We start from the raw sequence: 26,869 nt of genomic DNA on the forward strand, positions 1-26,869 counted from the left end.
CTACCACCCGCCCCACCCCTGGCCCCGGTAGCCTCCTCTGTAGCCACCGCCTCCTCCTCGATAGCCTCCTCCTCGATAGCCTCCTCCACCACCGTAGCCTCCCCCCGCGCTACCTTGGTGTCCTCTTCCTCCCAAGGGCCTGCCGGAGGAGCTGTAGCCACCGTACCCTCTACCTCTGTAGCCAGAGCCACGCGGGCAACCTCCCCAGCCTCTGTGGCCACCTCCATTGTCGTAGCGAGGCATTTTGGGGGGGCGAGGACCATCACCGAACCTGGCAAGGAGAAACATTATGCACTGGATGCAATTTTACAGATTAAGATTTAAAATACTGCAGGAAAAATCGATTGCCAAGACAGTCGAGGTGCCCCTACTTTCTGTTAACAGAACGCAGTTTGAACTGCCGTTGTGCTTTTGCGCCTTCCCTCCTTCTGTAAAGAAAAGCTGGGAGTGACCTGCCATGCCACATAAGCCGTCTCTCCCGCAAATCTCAGGCAGGTCTACACCCGGGATAGAAAGTTTTCCTCTTCCCTCAGTGTAGGAAGCCCCGTTCCCGTGAATGTGAACCCACATACAACCAACCCACAGACAAGTGTACATCGAAATTGTTCTTTGTTTTGTTCCTTAAATTACTAACAGCTCACAGATATTTTCATTTTTCCTTGCTTCAGAAGCAAGGCATGAAAACAAGGGGCAATGGAGGGCTGCAAGAACAGCTAAATATTTCTTGTATTTTCAGAGACAGGTTTTCCCAAAATAAATCTGGATTATCTTTACTTTAAAAGTCATTGTGTTTTGGAAGGGCAATTATTGCTTTTATTCCTGAGAGCAGTTTGTCCTTCCTGTGGAAACAGACACTCATCTATCTACATCAGACTCTGAAAGCAACAGTTCTCCCTACACTGAGACGATTGATTTTGTGGCAAAAGCCTGACGCTCCTGTCCATGCAGGACAAGATTTTTTACTCTGGGCTTCTGCAGCCACTGAGCCTGGACTGAGCAGCAGAGGCAACAGCTCTGATCCTCTCTGTTCAAGGCTCTCCGTGTCCCTGGGGGCAGGAGGGGTGAGCCCCAACCGCGCGACCGAACGGAGCCGAGGGAGGTTTAGGTTGGACATTAGGAAAAATTTCTTTACTGGAAGAGTGGTGAGGCATTGGAACAGGCTGCCCAGGGGAGTGGTGGAGTCGCCATCCCTGGAAGTGTTCAAAAAACACGTAGATGTGGTACTTGGGAACACGGTTTAGTGGTCATAGTAGTGTTGGGCAGGTGTCAGAGGTCTTTTCCAACCTTAATGATTCTCACCTTGTGTTGGCAGCCAAGAGGCTGATGCCTGCAGCAGAGGGCCTGGAGATCTGACGGATCACATTCAGCATCCGCTCCTGGGCTGGGTCCAGCTGCCGAATGATCTCGGGGTCTTTAGTCACTGCCACCACAAGAGCCTCCATCGCCGCACGCAGAGCAGTGATACAGGCAGCTGCACTGTGGGGCATCTTCAGCTTGATCCTAGAGCACAAAGAAGTATGTTGGTTCTATAACGACCTCTAGGAGAGAATCTGTTGTGAAAGATGTTCTGTAGGATGGCTTTTCATTAAGTGCTGCACACACTGAGCCAGAAGTCTATACTCTCATTTTTGAAATTTTAATTTGTTAATGAAGGTGTGTGAAATTCAAGAAGCAGATCTGCAAGATCCTCAAAATGTTACATTATGTTAAAAACATAAGCATCCTGTTTAACTCTGCTCTTTTGACTCAACATACTCAGATAACACCAATATATAACCCTAGCGTCAAAACAGAACAATACAAAAATATAAAGTAATATAAAAACATGAGGCTCGTCGAAATTTTGAAAGCTCCAGGCCACACTCAAAAATATTAGTGAATTAAGCTTAAGCAATTCTTCACCTCTATTTTACTGACCACAGGGAAAAAGACATCCAGATGGTGTTTGGTCATGACCATAGAATACGTGCTGCCAGCGGCAACCAACAAATCCTTAGCATTTCCCTCCTCAAGCTGTGATTCCAAGACTTAAAAACAAGGCTTCCTCCGCCGGCTGAAGAGGAAGTCCAAAATACCCATTACACTCCAGTTAAAGAGGAAAAAACCAGCAGTTTTTATGGCAACTGCCTGGTATCATGTTTTCAATTTAAGCAGATAATCTGCATGAAACAGCACTGCCAACATGAGCCCCTCCCTTCCTCAAAGGAAACCAAGGTAATGCCCTCACAATGAACCTGCAGAGCGCGCAGCTTGCTTGAGGGTTCCTGTTCTAGAGAAATTTATGTCTGTGTTTAGCAGCCACTCTCCCTCAGTCTGTATTCTTTCACCGACTTGAATATTATGAGTCCCAAAGAGGTCCGTACCAGTCGTCTACCAGAATGAGCTCTCCATCTGACAGGACTTTCTTGGAGGCAAAGAGAAGCAGCTGCAGCGGGCTCACCAATGTCATTGCCTTGGCAGAGATGGCTCGCGTTCGAATCTGCAGGTGGAAGAGGAATATGACTCTTAAAACAGAAAACAAATCCAAAAATAAACAAACCCACAGAAGAAATACCCACACCACCCCAAAAATTCAACTACAGTGTTAGGAAATTACAAAAACACCTGAATGCTGGGCAGATGTTTACAGGGATTCGTTGGCCTGTATAAAAAAACCCACCAAAACTCCTTGTCATTTTAAAGTATTAATTTTTCCATAACTGTGTGTCTGCAATTGCGCAGCCAAAATTGCAAAAGCCATCTCAAGCTTTGTCAACCTAAAAACAACCAAGGACAGCTGAATTACTTTCCCTCCTTCGGTGCTGCTGGAGCTGTGATGAAAAGATCGTGTTGCTTCTTTAGTAGGACCCTATCCGTGCAAATCTGGCAGTTGCTACACATCGGTACAACCAAGCCGCTTTGTCATTTTACAAGGAACAAGACCTTAAGCTTCTATTTCAAGTGAGCACTTGGACAGTACCAAGCCATCTGACCTCAGCCAGAGATAGCAGCACCAACTACACAGTCTCAGTCCTTCATTGTGAAGAGGAACTGAAGGGCAGTGCTTGGGATTTTAGCCTCCCGCCCTGACAGCTGCCTTTCTCTTTCTTCCACACAGGAGCGTGGTGATGGGCAGAACCTGCTGTACTTCTTTGTCCTCGGGGAGGACATTTGCTGCTGCCTGGCTGTTACCACCCATGCCCAAAACAAAGGAATTTCCAGAGCAGAAATTGTGGCAGAAAAATGGGCAGCACAAGGAGCAGGGACCTTGCAGGTCAGAGAGAGACTGACAAATGTGGCAGGAACCAGACAACCAGATCTGAGAAACTTTCTTTTAGCAGGTAAAAAATGGGTAAAATGGGTAGGGAGAAAACTGCATATCATGGACTGGCTTACGTTGGAAGGGTCCTTAGAGATCATCTCATCCAACCTTCCTGCCAGGGGCAGGAAAGCCCTTAACTAGACCAGGTTGCCCAAAGCCTCATCCAATCCAGCCTTGAACATCTCCAGAGAGGGGGCACCCACAACCTCTCTGGACAATCTATTCCAGAGTCTTGCCACCCTCGTACTGAAGAATTTATTCCTAAAATCCAATAAAAACCTATTCTCCTTCAGTTTAAATCCATTACCCTTTGTTCTATCACTGGACACTCTTGTAAAAAGTCCCTCTCCAGCCTTCCTGTAGGTTCCCTTCAGGTGACGGAAGGCACCCCCGAAGTCTCCTCCCGGCTGAACAATCCCAGCTCCCTCAGCCTGTCCTTGTAGCGGAGGTGCTCCAGCCCCTGGATCATCTTTGTGGCCCCATATAAATCCTTCCCAGTCTCACCCAGGTGCTCTTAGCCACTCTTAAGCCACCACTTTTGTCACTCTTAGTTTCCCACGTCTATTTTAGTTTAGTTTTTTGAGTTGAAAAGTCTTCCGTTGTTTTTAGGGGAGCTCACTTCACAGAGGTGGTCACGGCAAATCAAATGCCTGGCCCACTTGGGATCCTGCCATAAAGAGCGAAGAAGAGGCAAAACCTCAGCACACAAAAACGCAAGCCCAACATCACCACTCCAGTGTTGTGCACAGCTGGTTTCGGCGACAGAGCGCTTCAGGGTCTCCCCATGGCACGAGCAGCCCAAGGGCCATTTCCTGGCTACGTCCTACCCAAAGGCACAACCTTCACCTGCTCCTTGAAAGAAGCGTGAGCAGGAGCGGTTGCTTTCGTGACGGCTGTCACTGGAGCACGTGAGAGCAGACAGGGGTACAGGTGTACAGGTGCACAGATTTAATGGGATGGAGGAAAAGGCCATGGGGACCCCAGGGAGAGCGCTTCAGGGGTTTTATGAGATGCTTTGGAAATGGGAGTTGTCCTCGGGAGATGACAAACTACCTACATGCCAGAAAAGAAGCACCCCACTGCCATTATTACATGTTCCTGTTTTCTGCCATTATTACATGTTCCTGTTTTCTTTCTGGATTCATAATCAGCAGAAGTGATAAGGGCAAAAATTCCCTAGTGCCCAATTAGTACAGAAGAGCTCCTAAAGTAAAGTAATCTCTTAAAAGAAGGTAACAATTTAAATGTTTATGACCTATCTGTTTTCACCAAACTTACAGGAGCTTTTTATGCTGCTCTACTTCTACAGAATTTGTTTGACTGGAAGTTCCTGGAAGGCTGAGTGACACCATCACCACATACAGTTCGCTTCCCGGGAAAAAACCACACACCACCAACAAACAAAATCCCCCCCAAACACGCTACGTATTGCACAGTGTAGTTTTTTCCTTATGGCTTCTTCATCCAAAAGAGCCTCTTAGACAACCTGGCAGACCAGGATCAAAAGTAAATTCAGAGTTTTTACCTTTTCTCCAAAAACAAAAAAAGGCGACGGATACTTGATGTCCTGGCTGCTGAAAGGGCAATTGACAGATGACTTGTGGATGAGTGCATTGTGCCCCTCAGTGGTAAGAATCTTCCTCTTCTCCTTGTGGTAGCAGACGTTGGGGTAGACCCCAAAAGCAAGCAGGGAGATGACAACGTCGAGATTATTATCCGGTCCCGTGTTGTTAAAGGGTTGAGTCATCAAGCATTCTGTTGGCAGAGAACAGAGGATTGGCTTGCCTCCACAGGTCCCGCAGGACAGCAGAGCTGCTCAGGATCCTGGATCAATGCATCTTCTAATCCGACCAACTGGTGGATGTGCATATGTTCTCAAACAACCTCTGCACTCAGAGCATCTCAGCTCTATATTCAATTTATTCAGGCACAGCAAAAAGCTGAAAAATACTGCTACAAAGAAGTATTTTTTCTCTCTCAAGCTCTTCAAAAGCAAGGAGAGAGGGATTTGCCTAGAACGTGCTGTACCATATAGCATTTACTGTCAATTGTTTTGGAGACAGATTTTTTTGGGGGGAGGTCAGAATGGATGTTTTCATTAGTTTATTTGTCAAGAACCTCCCCAGAGGCTCTGGTGGCTTGTTTTTAGGTCATCGTGCCCAGAAATGAAGTTAAGGATAGACACAGCAATGATCCTAGCAGATGATGAGAAAAAAAAAAAAAAGAAACAAAAAAGGGGGGGAGATGAATATCTGCTGAATCCCACCAGCAATGCTATTTAACTGAATAAGTTCCTCAGGAACATTAAGCAAATTTAGAACTTAATTAAGATTATTATTTTTTTCCTTAGAAATTTGAATAATATGCCACGTTACTGCACCTCCCTCTTGGGGCAAAACCCCAGAAAAATCGAGGAGCATGTAACACACTGCTTAGATCACACACACTCCCCGCTAAAGGTAATGAAATGGAGGGGGAAGCACAGCACAGCACATTTTGGAGATGCAACAAGTGAAGAAGAAAGAAAATCAGGGAAGTGATTCTCTAAGGACTATTGCTTAATAGATTTTTAATCCTGCAGCCCTAACCTCAGCCTCCAAAATGTCCCTACGTTGCACCACAGCCATCACAACCTCTCTGGTTTAGACAACCACAAGAGAATGGGACAGCACTAAAATTCTATCTGAATGCAGCTGTAAAAGCCAAACAGCTTCACGGCAAATCCACTGTAGGCCTCTGTGCTCATGTGTTCGTCATAAATTGTCTTACTTATTTCTCATCCCAGAGTGAAAAATGCAATTGTTAAATTACTATGTCCAAGCAGAATCACCTTCAGGGAAGCCAGAATTAATAAGTATTTCTTTCAGCTGGACTTTTGCTTCCCAAGTCATTCGAAGAGTAGCCATGCTGAGTCGTTTGTGTTCACAGAATCTTTTTTCTGCTTCTTCACCACCCATTCTAAAAAAAAATCCAAGAGAGAATTAGAAGTCTGTTCAAGAAAAGAAGTGCAACAGTTTAGCTGTCACAGTATCCATTGACACATCTAGTTTGGTCTCAGAACTGCTCACCCTGTGCCACCCATACCTTCTCATCAGATTTCGGACCAGGACAATATACCTTGCATCGTCCCAGGCTTGGAAGACGGAGAGCAAAGCAACGTGATCCGAAAACCTGTTCCCAGCGAAATTCCTATGGACGTAACCCAGGCGTTTGCCTTCACTGATGAAAGGTTCGGGGAAACAGGTGGCTGCAGAGATGGTACAAATAGCATCTCCTACACTGAAAGGAACCACAAAAGCTATCAAGATCAGGTTTATTCGCAGTATTGCTCCCAGCTCCACTAGAAACTTCAGTAATCTGGCCCTTATCTACATGAGTTCTTCACAAACATCCACTCCCAGGAAAGTATTTCAAATTAGCTGCAGTTCCAGTACTTTCACAACAGCAAGCATTCACAGGCCCTTTGTCTATCTGCCCTCCCCTTCTCTCCATCCACACACCATGTTCTTCTGGTGAAAAGGACCCCACAGTCATCACATTCGCAAACAGCAGATCTTAACTTCTGTTAAAGCAAAACATGGAGATTAATTTTAACTCTTATCTAGGTGTCAAATTTCACATCTCCCCACCTCTAGCTCACTGCTATATTTATGTTATATATATGTTATATATTTATGTTATATATTTAGAGTCCCACCCTTAATTCACAAGTATTCAGCTTCTACTCATTCTTTGAAGTTACCTTGGAATTTCATGACTGCTTTAGTCTCTACACTGTAAATTATTTATCCTCTGCTCCTACGAATATTCCATTTCTTATCCTCAGTTGTAGCATTTTTCACTCATCTAGATGTATAGTTTATTCTCTTGTAGAGTGCATGCCCAGAGAAACAAGACCACTGTGACTGCTAAACTTACTAAAAAATACAGCCCATTATCATCATCTTGCCTAGACGAGGCTCGATGGGAAGTTTGGCCAGGATTCTTCCAAGAGGCGTCAACTCATCATTGGAATCCAGGGCATCAAGCTCTGAAACAAGATCTCTTGTTAATCAAAGAAAGTCCCAGAAATCCTGAGGTAAGAAATCCAAGATTTTAAATAGTTGTGTTTAAATAGAACCCCATCTATATTTAAGTTTAAGGTTGTTTACAATATTGCCAACCTGATTTTCAAAACTGGTCTGAGGTCAAATAAATTTTACTTTAGCTTTACACATGATATACTACCTCCTCAACAATGAAAATAATTACTATTTCGTTCACACACATATTTTTAATTTCCTTCTGCACAAACCACTATAATGCTCCTAAATTTTTAAGTCCCTGTACTTGATCTAATTAATCTAACTTAATTTCTGCCCCACCAAAATCAAAGCAGCCCTATCACAGCCAACCATGAAGTCTTCACTGCAACTGGTAAATCACAGAACCCTCTTTGTTCATCAAAAAGAAAAATCACAGTTCTCTTCCAGAAGGCTTGCCTGCCTTTCCCTCCATTACCTAAAAACTCACTTTGAGGATGAGCTCAGGTGCTATCAAACCCCTGTCAATAACAAAGTCTAACGAGGGGCTGTGGCTGTTTGCTGAACACACTGAAGGGTCTCATGAGCCTCCTTATCTTTCCAGTCATTTGGCCGTAACCATTTAACTCAACTTCATAAAACTCATTTTAATTTTGCAAGACAAAGAAGAAAACCACAAGTGTGACCTTTAAAAACTCTTTTAAGATACAAATGAAAAAAGAAAACTTAGAGTTCACATGCTCTATTTATAGACTACCTTGTGAAACTTCAGCATAACTAAAAGCTTTACATTTGAAAAACAAAAATAAAGCTTGGTAGCCTCAGCAATTAAATGGGAAAGTGAACAAACAAACAAACACTACCAAACCCATTTTTTCTTGATATCTATTGAACTCAAAAGCCTACAGAATATTTTGAAGAATACATGTCTCACCATCCTAAAACCATAGTAATTGTCCTGGTTTGAACTAACGAGAACCAATTTTGTTCCGTGATTTTACTTTTCAGCTAAGTAGCATACACGCGCTGAAAAAATCATAGATCATCCAGGCAATGGAGGCACATGCAGAAATATCTATTTGACATTAAAGCTGAAAACATTTGCCTTTTCCCCTGGCTTTGCATTTCTTATCTGCAGTGTAAGAAAAGCACTAGCAATTTCCAGATCAGAACGTCATTAAACTTCAAGACATATCCCTATTTATGTTTTTCATTCTGGTCTCTCTTCTGTATACAAGCGATGTAAGCTCATAATAAAATTTTTTCATAAAATCGATAATCGAATAGGTATTTCGGTTCTTCGAAATATAAAGAAGTACTTATTTAGTGACATTCGCAAAGCAAGCTGTGGTTTGAGATCATTGCTTGAAATCTAAAGCATAAACTTAGGGTTCCTCCCTGCTTCATTTTACTCATATTTTAGTTCTTTGAAGAAGCTGAGTAGACAGCTTAACCCCCACTTCAAGTTCTCCTGTTTTAGAAGGATACTGATACCTGCATACTCATAAAATGGGAGTTTAATTACTTGACAAAATACTGAGATATTGGGTCAGGAAACCACAGAATGCGGTAACCACACAACGAACTACCAAGCTCTCCTTTTCAGTTACTTTTTTAGTAGTGTTGCAAACGCCTTAGGCGCTGGGCTGAGCCTATGTCATACACAACAGTGCCACAGCTGGAAAACAGGAAGCCAGCATAAATTACTGGTAGAAAAACAAAACAAGGCTTAAGCTTGAAGGCTCAGGTTTCTGAAGGGAATGACCTTCCACTTGGGAATTCAAGTATTTCTTCAGCTGCAAAAGACACTGCCACCCACACGGTGCATCCAGGAAACACCTTGCTGGTTCAGCCAGCGGGCTACTAGACAAACAATCTAACACGAGCTGCTAAAGCAGTTTGCAAGTGATCATTAGCCATGGGAAATGACTTGGAGTCAGCTTCATTAACAATCTCGTGGGCAAACAACAATACCTCGGAGCGTGCGTTCTGCTTCAATCACTGCATCTAAAGGCGGTGGTTCTATTGCTTTGGCCAAAAATTGACCAATTCCTCCGAGCCGCAGCAATTTGATGCTCAAAGCAATTTCATGAAGTGGCGTTCGAAACATTTCGGGCGTCATATGAGTTTGAAGTCTGGAATGAGAAGAGAACAAAAACAGCCCACACTTTTCTCAACACAGGCTTTGATCACCATAAACTCCCGCTCTCCAAAGCAAACAGTGCCTCCCAGCCAACCCCCCAACCCTCACTGTGCTCCTGCAACTCAGGCCCTTCTTCCGTGTTTCCCAATTCCCATCTCAGGGTAAATTTCCAACAGAGATGCACAGATGGTGCAGCCCTCGCATCACTGCTACCCAGCACGGTGTCCAGCATGAGCTGACCACACAGAGAGTCTGGATGGCTGAAGCACTCAGTTTGCAGTACAGCTGTGTCTAGCTCCACACTTGCCTCCTTACAATCATCTCCTGCGCCGCTAAGGAAGGTCTTTCCACTCCTGAGACAGACAACCTGCTTTCAGTCTGCCTTAGGTACAAGCACTTCTCTACTTGTCCTTCTAGCAACTCCAAACCACCCACCTCCTGCACACTTCTGCTTTGATCACTAAGAAGAGGTTGCTGGATGGCATTTTTCTGATAGGAAAGGGGCACCGAAACTTTCATGAGAGAGATCAAACACTGAGCGTAACAGTTGTGTAGACTTCAGCAACCAGCAAAAAGATTTCCACGGCTCCAGTAACAGCGAAACAGCATGGCAGATAAAATAGGTCAGAAGTTTTGGCAGCAGGGAAGGTGCCAGAGCAGCACAAAGGGGCTTCCTGGCCACGTGGTGGGGATGGAAGGAAAAGCAACGTGTGTTTCCCTTGCTTTTTACCACTTCCATGCCAAAACGGGCAGTTACATGAAGATGCCAGGTGCCCACAAAGTTTGAAGGCAGACTAGAGCCTCACTCTCATTGCAAAGCTCTTCTCTGCCTTGCCTTAATTTCCAAGCAGTGTTATTTTTCTCCTGAGAGGTTCTGTAGGTTGAAGTGAAGTTCTTAATAATAAAATCACCAACTATTTATCTACATCATGCTATAGGCAAAATAGCACATAAACATATGTACTTTTTTTTTAAGCTAAAGAACTGAGAGACTCCAGTATGAACTGACTTCATGCATCTCCTCTCTCTGTGTTTTCTGTAATTATTTCCCCAGTTTGATCATACCCAGCAGACAACAGTTCTGGAACAAGTCTCTGAGGTTATATCATTCCTAAAGAGCACAACCTCACCTTTCAAAGCGAGCTCTGCTGCACAAATGGAAACAAAATCCAGCACGCACACGTCCGGCTCTTCCTTTCCGCTGCTCCAAATTCGTTTTTGATGCCCAAACTGTGGCATAGTTTGTCATGTTATTATGAGCAGTGAACAGCTTCACTTTTTGTCTGTTACAGAAAAAAATCACAACAGTTAGGATGAAGAACATCTGATCTTAAGTCCTGACAAATCACTTACTTTATTCCTTGCAGCCACACTGCTTTTAAAAAGCAAATCACCTGTTTTACTGGCTAAGCTTGGACTACTTAGGCATCTATCTGTAAGCTCAACTACCATACTCTTTATAAAAAGTAGTGCCTCAAACTATACACAGAATGAAATTCTCACAACTGTCTCAAAAGCTTAAAATCCTCAGGCAGTTAATGAGATTCCCACATATCAGTTTGCTCAGAGAACACGCAGAGCAAGAAAGGATCTGCCACAGGCTACAAAACCCGTCCTCTTTCCCACCAGCTACACACTGAGCGTTTGTAATACTCGTCTGGCAGAAGATATATTTCAAATACGCACAGAGACCCAGTGACACCTCGTGTGAATAGCGGCAGCGAGAACGCAGCTGACCAGAAGCAGTCCCCTGAAATGCTGGGGGGGTCTGTAACTGTGTTGAACAGCGAAAGACAATGCAAGTTTGTCTTGAGCAAGTTAAGAGCCCTTAAATTCTGCTCTGTGACTATGAGAACACAAGGCAGTTCTGTGTGTTCAGAAAGCCTTCTTTGCATTCCAAAGACGAGGGTTTAGAAAACAAAAAGCTGCTTCATGAACTCACTTGCAGGAGTCTATAACGTAGACCACGTCATTGATGGTAATGCTCGTCTCAGCAATGCTGGTAGATAAAATAACCTATAAAAAACAGGAAATGCATATTGAAATGTATTTGGTCTGAGAAAGGCTGGACTGCAAGATAAACTACATAACTTGTATAAGCAAAAGTCAGCAATAGATTCCACAAAAGCACAACCGAACAGTGTGGTAGACTCTGCACAGAGAAGGGTCTCATACTTTCGTTACTCCAGGAGGCACAGGATCAAACACTCGACGCTGCTCCTCCAAAGGAATTTGTGAATGCAGAGGTAAAATTCTATACTGGCAGCCTCCTACAACATGAGCACAAGAATGTCAGTAACTACTACTGTGTGAATCTCATTTCTGCTTTGCACAACATCATCATCTCTGCCCATTCATTCTCATAGAAAACCAATCCAGTTCCCTAAGCCACACATCCAACTCTCATCTTTACAGAGTCAACAGTTTCCTTTGGAAAAGATAAAATAAAACGGAACACGGCTGCTTGTACCAAAGCGGGGGTTCATTTCTAGATGCTTCTGCATTGTATATATCAAATTCCAGCCAGGCAAGAAAATAAGCACAGCTCCTGGGACATTCAGAGTCTTGATATAAATCAGCAGGGCCTCAATGAGTTCAAAAGAAGTTTCTTTCTCATTCAGCTGAGCCATGGAGTGCTTTATTTCTGGGCCATATTCATCGCTGCAAATAAAGTTGCAATTGGCCTACCAGAAAAAAAAGAAAAACAAACCACAGAAGAAATCATATAAATGAATTTACTCAAACTGTAGAGACTAGCGGGCCAGTCAAATAGGAAAATGAAGTATGTGATGTGAATACTTTATAGAGAAAATTATTTCAGGCACAGTTGACAGAATGACTCACAACAAGCAGCTCAAGTCGTGCTTCTTTAGCTTTATAATGCAAGAACTGAATTATCATTCCATTGTATTGAGCTGTAACTCAATACAAATTTGCAGCAGGAAGCTATCAAACCGATTTTATCCCCCTTCATCTGCATGGAAGTTATGTCATAATGAGAAGAAAATGCTTCTCTCTAAAAAATCTGATCATTTTTTATAATGTCCAACAGTAGTTTCAGACCTATGAATTAAAAGCTGTATTGAGAAAGCGATAGTTTCTTGACAATGTATGTGAGCACTAACAATATCAAGAAGGGAGAAAACCTAAATTTTCACCCTGAAAAGGCATTACCAAGCTCATATTTTTGTATCTATTTCTTCTTTCAATGTCACTAATCTTTTCACTTCTAAAAACATTTCAGTTCTAGCTTTAAAGAGAAGTAGGCGACACAACATGAGAATTTTAGCTTCAACAATAACAAAAAAATTCACTAGTTTAGAAGGGCAACGAGAAAATTCATTCTATTTCTGAAGTTAAGAGCAATCTTGGATATTAAAAATATGAAAGCTGCTAAAAATGTTTTAAGTTCAACAGTGTGGAATGAATTACATTCAAGCTACAGCCCTAATTGGTACTTGTTTAATTTTTCATATTAAAAAAGTCAAACGTACATCATCATCTTCAGCACTTTCTTCATCCTTCTCTTTCTTCTTCTTTTCCTTTGGTGGAGGAATGAACTGAGTCATTTGAATACAATCTTCCAGGAAATACTCTGGAAGGATAGACAAGCACCGGTTATCAACACTGACCACTAGAAGACTGTGTAAGGGAACACAATTATTTTTATCATCTCTCAAGATTCTCCTGCCATAATTGTGCTGTTTCAGAGTGTTAAGCCAAGGCTAGAGAAAAGTCCTTGGCTATCAGCCAGGGTATGAGAACTATTCCCCCACTATTCCAATGATTGCACCTCTATTCAAAATACTTATACACAGTTGGTTTCCTTGTTTTTTATACCAATTCATCTCAAGCTATTTCTGTTATTCCTAATATCGCAGACAATTGATCTGAAACAGCACAGCTTGGCTATCACCGCCTCATTCTGCAGTGGAAACTACCCCAAGTGGTACCGTTCTAGGGTGGGGGGGTTCATGTTGGAGGGTGAGGTGTAGTATTGCTTATTTGATTGGTTTTGGTTTTAAGCCAGATGGTGCTGTGAAAGGATTGTTACTGACTTCTTGCCCACGGTAAGCCACACCTGTAAGATATGACAATCCAAAAGAAATATATATCTTGCTGTACCCATACTCATATGCTGTACCAAATCTGACTGATACAATAAAAACTAAAGCAGTTTCTGAAAGTTCGATCAACCACTTACCTTGGACAGGGTAGGTTCTACCAAAGACCTCCACGATAGGACAGTTGAAGAAGTATTCACAAAACATACTGGTATCGATGGTGGCAGACACCTGTAAGACACGACAATCCAAAAGAAATATGTATCTTGCTGTACCCATAATCTTATGCTGTACCCATACTCATATGCTGTACCCAATCTGACTGATACAATAAAAACTAAAGCAGTTTCTGAAAGTTCGATCAACAACTTGCCTTGGACAGGGTAGGTTCTACCAAAGACCTCCACGATAGGACAGTTGAAGAAGTATTCACAAAACATACTGGTATCGATGGTGGCAGACATGAGGATAACCCTGATGTCAGGATATGCCTGAATGACATCTCTCAGCACCACCAAGAGAAAGTCAGTCTGCATATAAAGAGAATAAGAGCATCGTTAACTTCCTGCCAACACCTTGTCAAGAGACCAGAAAGAATTTCACAGATATGTACATTTACTGAGCAGGAACTTTGCTGAGCAAGAGAAGTAACAATAACCACCACCTGAATTCCTAGGACGAGTGAATTTTAGGATTTTCAGCATAAAGAAGAGTTATTCTTTTATCAGAATCAAACAAACTGAAGAAAAGCATTCAGAAATAGTTTGCTTTCTTCTTAACAATACGTTACTAATCTAAGGGCTTTTTAAACTTGGTTTGTGTATAAAGTAGCCAATTCCATCTAAACAAGTCTACAAATTCCATCAAAACAAGCTCAAACAGCATGCCAGAACTTGGCAGTTTCTCTCACTCTAGGTGTGGCAAAACTATATAAAATCAAAGAGTCAGAAAACACTTCACATGTCTTTAGACACAATTCGTCCCCCCAATTCCATTTTCAACTTGTTGCATTTTTCTTTGTGTCAAAACCAAATCTAAATGACGAGAAATCAAGATGGCAGCTTATGTAAACAGCACTGCTGTCCTGTTACAGCACTACAACACTGTTGGTAGAAAAGCTCTCCAAAACAGAAGTGACATTCAACCAGCTCCCACCTTTGGACAAGAAGTACTTGTACAGTGTTCTGCTTTTCAGAGAACCAGGACACAGAACGAGATCCTAACAGGCAAAAGAGATAGGGGCAGCAAGCAAGCACAAGTCCTTTCTCTTTCATTCAGGTAAGGAGTAAATAAGAGAAGAACTATTAAAATAAATCTTACCGAGGAGAGAAAACTCACATACATGGCAATTAGTAAATGCCATTTCCTTTCACGTGTTTAACATTACACATGAAAACGTGCCAAAGCAGAACAGAAACACAGAAAGAAACAGGATCGTAATCACCAGCTAACTCACATTAATGTCTCTCTCGTGGATCTCATCAACGATAACATGACTAATGCCACGGATTCCAGCCTCCACCTTTCTCAGAAGAACCCCTTAAACAGATGCAGCAGTTAAATGTTCAAGTACACAACAACTCAATCTTCCCCCCTCGCCTGCCACCGCATCAAGAAGCGTTGCACTGGTTTAAAAATCCAAGAAGGATGCGGGCTACCCAGCACCTTCTACAGCCCCATCGCTAATTGCCACGCGTTCATTTGTACAAGGGATGGGGAAGGTATCAAGTATTACCACCACAAAGACACTGTCACGTTTCCCACCCAACAGGGCTTCCCCTTCTGTCTTTTAAGGACAATCAACATATGGCCATTTCCTCTCTTCAGGAGATTATTTGTTTGCACAACAGCATGTCAGCAAACTTCTATGCAAAAAAACCCCACTCTTTCAAATCTTTTAAACAGATTTTCTAAAAATTTTCATCTAACCATATTTCTGCTTTTGCTGCTAACGCAAAGAATAAGCTCTAAACATGAACAAAACAATACAGACCTACAGTGCAGAACATCACGCTGGCATGCGGCCGAGGAAGCACCGATTCAAACCGCACGCTGTAGCCACAGCTTTCCCCGGGCTGTTCCCCTCTCTCATACGACACACGTTCTGCTACGGAAACCGCACTAATCCTCCGAGGCTGAGGAATTAAAAAAAAAAAAAAGACAAAAGTTTCACTAACTTAATGGTGAGGTTTTTTAAATTTATCAGAACATTCCTGAAAACAAGAAAGTAAATTATCAATGCTATAGGTGCCCTGTCCTAAAATTTCTTTACAGATTAGTCATTGAATAGGAGTATCTCTAATGGCAGGGTTTTTTTCTTCTGAAATGGTTATTTTTGCACGTAAAATTACAGAAGAGGGACATAAGGACATACAGAAACCACCAGCTAGCACTTGTCAAAACTTTTCCCCTCAGTCTGCCAAAAAGCTTTCACCTGGGCAAGGTACAAGCCATATCATCCCAACTGTAGATACACGAGAGAGTAACATTCCAAACGAAAACACGCATCATGCTGAGGTTTCTTCTACACGCAGCACTGAGGAGATATTTTTATGAATGGTGTCCTGCAATGACACTCACATTTCTCAACACATCCTAAGAGGTGATTGCTAGTATCCGATCGTAAAACTCAGGTGGTTGCAACAGTAGGATATTCCTCACCTGTGTGACTACTATGTTGCACTCTGCAGCTCTGTTGGTTCTGATGTATTCATCCAGGATGTACTGCGGTACTTGTGTGGTTTTGCCACAACCAGTGGCACCACGAATGACAACAACAGAATTGTGACGGATCACATCCAGAATTTCACTTTCAAAATCCTTCACAGGTAAGGTCTCTCTCTCTTGCTGGATCTGGAAAAAAAATCCAGCAAAAATCTCCAAAAGTCAACCCACTCTGCTCCACATCCGTACTTCATTTCACCCTTCTACAAAGGTTTCACTCTCACAAACCATGTAAGAACAAATCATGGTTTGCGTTCTTTCCTTACACAGTGTAACAAGTCCCACACCCATCCCCACGTGACATCCAGCACTTGTGAAAACTTGGTGCATACGCTGCTGAAACCCAGCCTCAGGCACTTTGTATATGACACGTTCACCTCCCCTGGAAAAGACAAAGACTAGCACAAGCACCCCACGGCGCAGGAAGTGCGCTTACCCTTTGTAGCTCTTGATCCTGCTCCAAACGGTACATGAAATCGTTTTTCAAATCCATGCTGATTTGCTCTGGAGCGAGCTGTAAAGACAACACACTGTTTGAAGGCTTTCGATCCCTCTGCCTACCCACGTCATAACTTTGGTAAAAAAGCAGGCACGCCAACATCATGATTCCAAGTATCAGTAAAGGATCCTCTCCCACATTCCTCTGAAACAATTATGCCTATGAGCCATTCTATTTCATTCATTCCAGTGTGTTAAAATGGAATGGCCATCTTCATAGAAGACAGATCCAATATACTGAAAAAGAATGCTTTAAATACTTCAACTGCTTGAGAAACACTCTATTCAGCACTAAGCCAGGGAGATACTTTAAAAATTCCTGTCTGGATGATCATTTATGTAAGGAATGAGATAATATAAGCACATAGCCACCCACAGAACAGTAGCTGAAACGGGAAAAGTGAGCCGAGAGGGAAATTTTTGAGGCAAATCTTGTATTTCAACTACAAAAAAACTCTAAAAAAAAAAAAAATATCAAATTTGTTACCAAAGGGCTGCAAGTTACCAAATACTGCAAATCAGTTAGCACATAGAAATCCTCAAGAGATTTGAAACCGGCTCAATTCGCAATGTCTATAAATACATGGATTACGTTTTAAGCAGCAACACTAAAATTTACGTATTTTTTAAATCAATATTCAATGATCCATGTTAAGTTAACTATGAAAAAAACTGCAGTCAAAAGAAATATTACAGTATTATTTTGGTTCCCTGTTGCCCTGAGAATCTTTTGTGATCAAGTTACACCAGTGGTCAAATTATGCCTCTGAACTTGGCAACCTCTTATCTCTTCCCATGCTCCTCAGTTTTTCTATCATGCCACATTGCTGCTTTTCATTTGTTCTGTGGTGAATGGGAGTAGAAGCTACAAAAAAAGCAGGAAAAAAAAAGCAAGCAGGCCCATTCTGTAGTGACAGTTTCTCCTCCCAGAAAAGAAAGTTCTAGCATGGAAATATGAGAAAGAGGATAGCAAATTATAAATGACATGCCCATAAGCTTACCTCCTAATTTCAATTAGAACGTTGTACAGGCTGTACAACAGCAGGCAAAAGTGAAACAAAGCAAAGAATTGGGCCATCCAAGACAGTGCTGCTCAAGTATCTAATAAAACATGAAGTAAATACAAAACTCCTACCAATGAAAAGAATCCCTTCCTCCAGGTCAAGAAGGGAAGAGATTTTACCAGTGGACTGTTTTTCTCCTTTGGAATAGCTCATACTTAAAAACCTGGGGGGAAAAAGCATTTAAAAGTTCCGGAAGCACAGGGAAAACAAACAAGAAATCAATTTTTTAAGCTGTCTTACGTTTGCCAGAGGACCCTCATCAATATTGCAGCCGGTCCAAGGGTTCCAGTTAGAATGAGGTGGTGACCATGGCACAACTTCCGTATGACTTTGTTTCCGTGATGGTTCAAAATGGGCCAACTTTCCAACATTAATCAGAACTGGATTACTGGGATCTTCAGGCTATAAATCCAAAAGCAAAGCAGGCAAAGAAAGATAAATGTATTAAATGAGCAGGCCTGATGCTAAATATTGGAGTATCTGAACCACACACTCACCAAAGGCACAATCTCCAGGGACAGTTCCCGCACAGTCTTTTGCAGCTGATTTTCTAAGTCAGAAGACAGCGACACCTCGTAGGGTTCCACCTATTAAACATTTAAAAACTACATGTTAATACGTACAAAAAGACAGGCAACGGAAGCCAGAACCACAGGCTGCCAGGGAGTACACTGAACCATCAAACAGCTCCTACTGAAACAAAGTCAGAGAACCATCAGTTCAAAATTCACATTCCCGAAACATTCTGCAGGCGTTTCATTCAACAAGAACCTGTGGAATATTTTCAAACATCTGAGTTTAATTACATAGGAAAGCATTCCCAAACTTCTATTGGAATGCTAATGTGTCAGAGAATGAAACCAAATAGTCAAGAACCGTACGTAGCATAAACAGAGATCTTTAAGCTTCTAGAAAATTTATACTGAAAACCAGCATGTTACAAATTCTGTTTCATTTAATACATTGTAAAACTAATTTACTGCCCCATTCACATGCACATGAAGTTATAGAATCAAAATTATTATTTACCTGTAAGCTGTTAGGTATTGAGAGAAAACTCTAACTTGCCCATCTTGATAAGAGAGTGCTTGTGTGTAATTAAAATGAAAGTGACAATTTCTGACCCTTTCACCAAACTCACCGATTCTCCCTTTTTCTTTGTCTGTCCAGAATACGGTTCTATGACACCAAGATGGTAGAGCTGTCTAATCAAGGAAAGGGCACAGGACTGGGCTGCCAGCTTTTTGTTTGATCCATGCTCACGACTGAAAATCCCTGCAACACAAAGTTCAGAGCTGTAGGAGATGATGAGTCAGCTTCCACAGGAGACACTACTCCACAACAGGCCTTCTGACTCTTCACACAGGCCAGGTTTCACGGAAGGGTCTTGGATCATGATAAATGCAGAGTTCTACCACAAAATCCAGCCAGGCCCCTTCATCAACTGACTCGCTCTAGCTGTGTAAGGTTACTTACTGACCTCCTGGGTAACTCCTGTAAAGTTGTTTCTGCACTGTCTAAGGAAGTACGATTACTCTGTACCATGGAGCAACATTGTGCAAACTTCACAGCAAGCTCTACATGAACAGCTATGGTACGGACAATGCACCCTTTGCCTGGGAACGTATCAGACACCTGGACTTCTCAGGTATGTGAAGAAAAGTAATTAAGACAAGCAAAACCTACCATATCTCACAAGCATCTCTTTGTGCTGAGAAAAAAGATGAGTGGGACAAGCAGCAGAATGCAACTAGCACAGCATACACACACAGAGAAAAAGAAAAGAGATTTCATGTCAGGAAAGAAACGCAAGCCTTCACCTCTGGATGTGGCTCCAACACATAGCTATAAAAATTTGTACCCACAGCTATGTCCTGTGCCTCTGTATCAACATTCATCTCCTGGGAAGGTAAAAAATAAATAGGAACACTTACTTCTGCCCAGCTGCTTCACATAAATGTTCATTTCTGCAATAAAGCTCCTGTAAAGTGAAAGAAAGAACACAAAGGTATAACTACCAATAGCTGATACTGATAGCACAGAATTATCCACTCTTCCCAGCCTTTCTAAGCAAAGATCTGTGTCCTCAGTCAGGGACTCTCAACTCGTCAATGGCCGGGCTAAAATGTTACTGCTTTTAGTCCCTCTAACACCAAGTTAGTAGGAAACAGACTTGCCACCAACAGACCCAGCAGATCTGGTTAAGAGTCCTGCAAACGCCACAGTTCAGCACTGACATTTAAAGTCACATTGCCAGGAAATGTGCTCTGAACTGTGTAAGTTTAAGGCAATGTCTGTGAAGTATGTAGCATGTTAATGTAACGTTAACAGGCATTCTGCTATACCATTGACTGTATCCCACATTATACTAACATCAGCCACTAGCAGCCTGAGTTTATCAACTCAGATGCAACACTTAATACAGCTACCCAGGGTTTTGCCACATGTTTGGCCAGCTCAGAGCACAGACAAGACTAAACCAGGTTATTTTATCAAAGACCAATAAACATAACTGCACAGAAGGAGACAGAATACTTGGAATTTTCATGAAGCCGTTACTGCCACACTCAGGGAGCAGCACGTAATCCAAAGTAACTCTGTGCAGCAAACATTGACAGTTTGCCTAGTAGGCATGTAATTGATTCATTTAAAGGTCACCCAGTATATTAATTTAGGCTTAACAAAGTGCGAAAGCCACATGTCAACAGAGGATAATGGAAACCAAGCCCCATGCTCTTAAGAATCACAAACCAAAGCATGTATGTTTGCAGATTAAACATTAAAGTTGAATTCTTATAAGACGGGATTTAAACTGGCAAGTGTGATTCAAGGTGTGTAAGTGGGTTTTATTGGACTGAGATCCTCTTTGAAAACTATGCCGTGGTACTTGCACAGCTGCAAGCAGAGCCTTGCATCTGTGTCCTTCATTTCTCGCTGTAAATGAACAAACAAACAAAGGTTAAGGGAGGGATTTAAATTTCAAGTTAGAGAAGTCCTTCCTGTGCTACCAGTGAACTGACCTTCAGGCACAGTGGCTTCATGGGTCGAAGGCCACTGGCTTTCAGGGACACAACAGCCAACTAAGGCACCGATGACAGTATGTTTCTCAGCCAGGCCTACAGTCAGCATTCAATCTCATTCTCCTCCACCTAAGGGGAGAACAGCAACACCAGAAATCAGTTTGCAGCAGAATCCCATGTGATGCTTTAGCACAGCCTCAGCAGTCCCTGTGTGAGCACACAGAGATCGCCAGTGTCACTTGCTGCTGCCACCTACGAAGGCATCCCACGCTACCAGTGGAACCCCAAAAGAGAAAAGCCACATCCCACCCCTTAATACCTCGTTCATACTTTGTGTAGTAGGAGAGTCAAGTTCATATTTACAATTTATATCCTCCTGTCATAATTAAACTTTCTGAATCCAAATTTTACATCTATTACTAAGTTCTTATATCAAATGACTACGACTAATTGCCAACAAAAAGAATATTTTCCTTTAAACACCTCTGAGAGCAAGGCTGATGCTTCTATCACAAAGATGATTACTTTACAAAGAAACCAGACTGATAAAATATATGGCAACTGGTATTTCTTTTTTTTGAAAAAACAAACTATATAAGTGTCCTCAAAACTCCAAAAACACCTGAAACTATTTCTCCACTGTCAGACATATCAAAAGGTTAAATCCCATAGTTTGCCCTCTCTCACTGAACACTAGAACACACTAGGATAGTTTCGGGTCTATCTGATCCTTTGCAGCAGATGGTTTATTCCCCTTTCTGCCGTTCCACCCAGGGCAATTCACACAAGCTTTCCTGGACGTGGTAAAAAGGAAACCCTGAAAGGCTCTCTGGAAGGACAGTAAGCAGGCTGAGAAACATACTGTCATCGACGGCCACTTCATTCTCCTCACTTGAATACCTGGGGCTTAACGCTTTTACCTGCAGAAGGCATCAAATTAAATGAGCTGCTCAAATAGCGCATTACAGAATAAAACAAGTGCTCAAGAACTACCTGTGCAATGAGCATATTTAGAATTCCCAGCACTGCACTAATTTTTGATGTCACTTGTTTAAGGGGAAAAAATGTCTGCCTGAGGATATAAATGGAGATAAAGTGACTTGAAGACAGGTTTTAATGAGAATTTACAACTTTCTGACACCCATACACATATTTTTGATGTTCTAAATGCTTCTAAGACCCAACAACAAAAGTCCCACAAGTGAGACTCTCACGGAAGACTGCAATAAGAAAATTCATTTGACTTTCAAAAAATAACAATTCTTATGGAACACAAGTTTATACAATTCAAAAAACCCCCAAATCCCAACAACAAGAATCCAGGAGCAGCAGCATGCTATTGTTTCTGACCACAAAACATAACTGTATTTCACAAGAATTACTACAACGTCCTGTTGTTTTGATGACAGTTTTACAGCACTGTTCCAAAGAGGGGTAAAAGACTAAAACCCATAAATTCTTTATGTAAAATCTGTTATGTGTTATTTTCATTTGGGAGAATGAAATTTTTCTGATGGGATGCGGGGAAAGTAAAAAAAAAAAAAAAAAAAAAAAAGAGTAATACCCAGCTGGTTTCAACTGAAAATTAAGACCCTCAAAACTCCTTTGGGAAGATTCTGCCAAACTAATTTCCAGTAAAAGATTGCACTGTTAAAGAGTTAATGACAATAAAAACATTAATAAAATGTCCTTAAAGCACACTTCTACGTAAGCAAAAATAAGTGCATTTAACATTTACTCAGAACGTACAAAGGCAACTACAGTCACTCAAGCAATTATCTCAACCAAGTGAGCACTCTTTACACCCAAACTGACACCTCAACCGTTTTTGCTAGAGCACAGCAAGCACTTCAAAAGCTGCACATTCATGAAAAACATCAGACAGAAATTTCTTCAGTCACTCAACTCAATCAGATTTCAGCACCAGGGCTCGTTTTCCCCATTTCAAGGTTTAGGGATTCTTTCAGTCCTGGTAAAGAACACTGGTTTCTCCAGTGGCACTGCGGAGGACTGCCAATAAACACGACTACCCTCTGTCACCGAAAATATTTCTAATCCTTCATGTGCAGAAGGTGACTAAAAGTACCAAACCTGTTGTGATCAGGCCCCATTTCAGTGTATTTATATTCTTCCTGAATCTTCTCCTTTTGGAAAAACTGGTTCAGACGTGCCTTAGCATTTTCCAGGGTCCAGCCCCCATGGAGATCGGCGTTTAAGTCCACTTCTGACTCTGAGGTCTAACATTGGAGTGAGGGAGAGGGAAGAAGAAGTATCACCTTCCAGTTTCTAATAGATTTCAGTTTTAAACATTCTTACGACTCTTGGAAATAGTGTGAGGAGATGCTATAAACTAGGTGAGACTTCATTACAGAAAATGCTAAAACTTCCGCAGTATTTCCTTATTTTCATAACAAAATGTCCATACAATTGGATATCCGCAGCATCCAAAGCGATCTATTTTGTACTTAGCTTAAACAAGTTACCTTTGTTAAAAGTCAGCAGGTAAATCCGCAGCTTCAGTTAAAACTGACAGTAAATTATCAAATGAAATCTGCAAGCTTGATTATAAATGCTAAAAGCAATCGAAAAGGAGCGAAAGGTAGCTACTTAAGAATGAAAATAAAGGAGTATTACATGGAATGACTTACTGCCTGCGCTTCTTGCTCCTCTCTTTTTGAATAGTAATCTTTCAAATTTGCACCCCGATCCCACTGAGCTCCACGACTGCCACAGTTTCTGGGTGCTGCATCTGGGCCATTGCCTACCACACAGAAAAAAACCAAAAAACTAACAAACACAAACCAAACCAACCAAAACAACTCTCCCAGAACGTTCTTAGCAGTGGAGAGGTACTGCCTGGCAATCTCAGCGGGATGTGACCAGTCCCTCAGATCTGAAGCAGTCATTCACACTTCTGCCTCAAAACCATGCTGACTTCCAACTCTCTTCTGTCTGCAGAACTGACGCTATTCGGGAGAAAAAAAAACCCACACAAATCTATCTGTATCTGTTGCATATATTTAAATCAGTTTTCTGGGTCTTACCTATTTCAGCCTCTAGAATCAGATGTGGAGGAAGAGGTCCACCCAAAGTAGAACTGGAGCCAGCACCATCTGTAGCTGCTTCCCCTCCATCAGGGGTATCACCAGCTGCTGGCTAGGAGAGAGAACGAAGGGAAATACCAGCACATTCGTACGGAATAAGACTTTTTACTATTTACCTGGAGAACTGCTGAGGCAGTTCAAAGAGATCATCATGCATAATTAGGCAATAACTACCCCCAGTAGTAACCTTTCTGCAACTTTCTAAAACTGAAAGGAATACAATTGCTGAATATTTGGCTTTTTGTGGGTATTCTATAAAAGAATTTCCAATCAACAAGTAGCCCTGACCTACTCAAGTTCAGGAATTATAACAGCAAGTACGATAACCCTATTTTGGGACCCAGGGTAGAAAACCAGATTCTGTTCCCTATCACGTGTCCAAGGGAATTCAAACATACTTTGCGAACACACCAAAAAAACCCCATCCCAAACAAAACAACACAAACAAAAAAAACAAAGCCACCACCAAAAGCAAACATTAATACCTTTCGGAAACAACAAAATGATGGCTACACATAACAATTTGCATTCTTCCCCTTTCGAAATGTGTATGTTTAGCTCAATCAGCTGCACCATCTCTGCTTTATTTGAGACACAGAAGGGTAAACGTATGTCATGCAGCTTCACGCTCTGTTGACTGAAGGGTTACCCTCCTCCTCCTCAGCTTTTCTGTGACTGTTATTGCCGATACTCGCACGATTCGTAGAACATCATCAAAAACAGTGCCCCTGTTACATGCACGAGAAGGCAGAAAGCCTTCACAGTTAAAAAAATGGCAGTTTTCCAACGTTTCCGTTGAGACGTCTGCCATACATTTTATCTTATTTCGTAAGCGCACAGCGTTACATGTCCTAACATGCACTGAAAACAACTGCCAGTGTCAGGCGCGAGTACTCAAGACTTTTCAAGTCAGGCTGCACCTTCCAGGAACTCCAGATTCTCTCCAGCCTCACCAGTTACGCAGACCAACACGCAGCTGTTTTTACCAGATCCCCCTAAAACAGTCACTGTACGTACTCCAGCTTTCCAGCACTGCAAGCAGAAATCCCGCACAGTCAGTCTTCTTCAGCACACACGGGTGCCAGACTGAACTCTCAGGATAAAACACAACCAAAACCACAATTCAAGACTTGCCTTTGGGAAGGAGAGAGAGCAGCTTGCTCCAAAAGCAGGAACTTCGTCTTTCTTGATTTCATTCACTCGAACCAAGTAATTGACAAAGTCTCGAGCAGCGTTGCTCTGTGCATCCTTCTTGTTAGTGGAATTGCCCATGCCAACGTAGTTAAAGCCTTCCACTCGAAGCTGCAAACAAAAAGACAGATCTGTGGCACGTAGAACTGAAAGGGTCTTGAAAACCAGTAATACTGAAATGTCACATTTCAGGGACTAATAAGTACAAGAGAAATATTACTGCCCAGTGTTGTTACGTATCTATCCACACTTCTGTACGCTCTGAATGCATTATTTAATCCATTTAAGAAAACAGCTACAGTCCGTTCTCAGAGAGCACAAGTGTTTCCCAAAACCTTGTTGAAGCAAATAGACTGGTGTAGGAAGGGATAGTGCCAACACACAGCAGCGAACTCTGCCTGGTTCACATTCCTCAGCCTTAATACCAAATCCTCAGACAAGGACAGGAGTGAGCTCGTGTGTCCTGTACTGTACCTCCACGTTATTATAGCTAGTGAGATAATGTTATTTCAGAAACTTCCACCCGAGCTTTTTAGAGCAGCAATTTCATACGGTGCCAGCTTATCGGGCAGGCTACTGCAAGACTCAAAATTCAAATCAAGCCGATATTTTACAGCTGCTTGTCTGCAACCACTGCCCCTCATCTTAAACAGTTATTGCCCTTCTTTTAAATTTACATTTAGCGACTCCATTTCATTTCAGCTTCACTTGGGTAGATCACACACACACTTCTGACTTCCACTTTTCACTCTGCTGACCACGTGCGTAGCTTACTACTATAGTGAGTTGTTCTTAAAAAAAAATCCAAACAAGCAGACTTACACCTAATATTCCAAATAGTTGTAAACAGTTTTGTACATCACTAGTACTAGATTGCAGTTGTCCTTCAGTGCTGAATGGCACCGGAACCCAATAACCATTTTCTCAACAAACACCACAATCCTGACAGTATTTTGCTTAACAGGTTCCAAACAACAAGCTTGCCCTTTCAGCAGACTATCAGTCTGCCAGGACAACAGTATCACCAAGCAAACAGCAACTATACAGCTTTGTGGCCATCATACCTGACTCCGAAAATTACCAGAGGAGAATGTTGTAGTGAGACCTATCCTTGAATCTGTTAAGTTTGTACGGATGCTCATGGGGCATGAACAGACAAAAAGACAAGTCAATGTAATTGAGTAATGCTCAATCCCAGGTGTACCTTTAAAATCGATTCAGTATTGCTGTGCTTCCCCGTTTTGTTTCTGGTGAGGAAGATGAACGGGGGAGGAAGGGCATAACAACAAACCCAAGGTGCTCAGTGCAAATCGAAGGCATCGCTCACAAAGTAACCCATACTTGTGTGTGCCTTCACACTTAGGGTCAGCTCCTCAGAGCCAGCCTCAACTCAAAGATCTCTGTCGGCCCCACGGTACCTGCGGCCAGGAACCGAGCCCCGTCAGAGCACACCAGCAGCCAGCCCCACAGGAGCGTTGTACCGCATCTCAGTTCAACAGGAGACCCAAGCTCCTCAGGCAGCTGGCACACAGCCCCCTTGCTGCCAACTGCAAAGGCAAAAAGGGCCCCACAAGCGGTGTCAACACACAGCCCATCGCCCCCAGGAACACCGAGGCCTCTGCCGTAGGAGAGCTTTGTGCCGGGCCGCTTTACGCCCACAGGCGGCTGAAGAGCATCTCACGCCTCGCACAAGAAGTCTGGAGGCTTTGGCCGCAAAAGGGCCCAGCCCTCCCTCCGT

At 42.4% G+C, this 26,869-nt stretch overlaps 1 protein-coding gene across 1 annotated transcript; it reads right to left on the reverse strand.

Annotated features, from left to right (window-relative positions):
• DHX9 (DEAH (Asp-Glu-Ala-His) box helicase 9) lies at positions 1-26,678 on the reverse strand (the record flags this gene model as incomplete). Its single annotated transcript, XM_009878468.1, has 28 exons — positions 1-271; positions 1,300-1,500; positions 2,364-2,479; positions 4,827-5,056; positions 6,132-6,259; positions 6,419-6,580; positions 7,220-7,331; positions 9,298-9,458; positions 10,597-10,749; positions 11,409-11,482; positions 11,642-11,736; positions 11,937-12,150; positions 12,961-13,061; positions 13,904-14,060; positions 14,987-15,069; positions 15,524-15,665; positions 16,192-16,383; positions 16,691-16,768; positions 18,057-18,218; positions 18,314-18,403; positions 18,958-19,091; positions 19,751-19,797; positions 22,928-23,073; positions 23,485-23,597; positions 23,881-23,992; positions 25,075-25,242; positions 26,196-26,248; positions 26,550-26,678. Coding segments are annotated over 28 exons (3,824 nt in total), but the record flags the coding sequence as incomplete, so codon positions are not given.
• Positions 26,679-26,869: the final 191 nt, after the last annotated feature.

This window comes from Apaloderma vittatum, unplaced genomic scaffold, assembly GCF_000703405.1.
Source record: "Apaloderma vittatum isolate BGI_N311 unplaced genomic scaffold, ASM70340v1 scaffold10381, whole genome shotgun sequence".
NCBI classification, from domain to species: Eukaryota; Metazoa; Chordata; class Aves; order Trogoniformes; family Trogonidae; genus Apaloderma; species Apaloderma vittatum.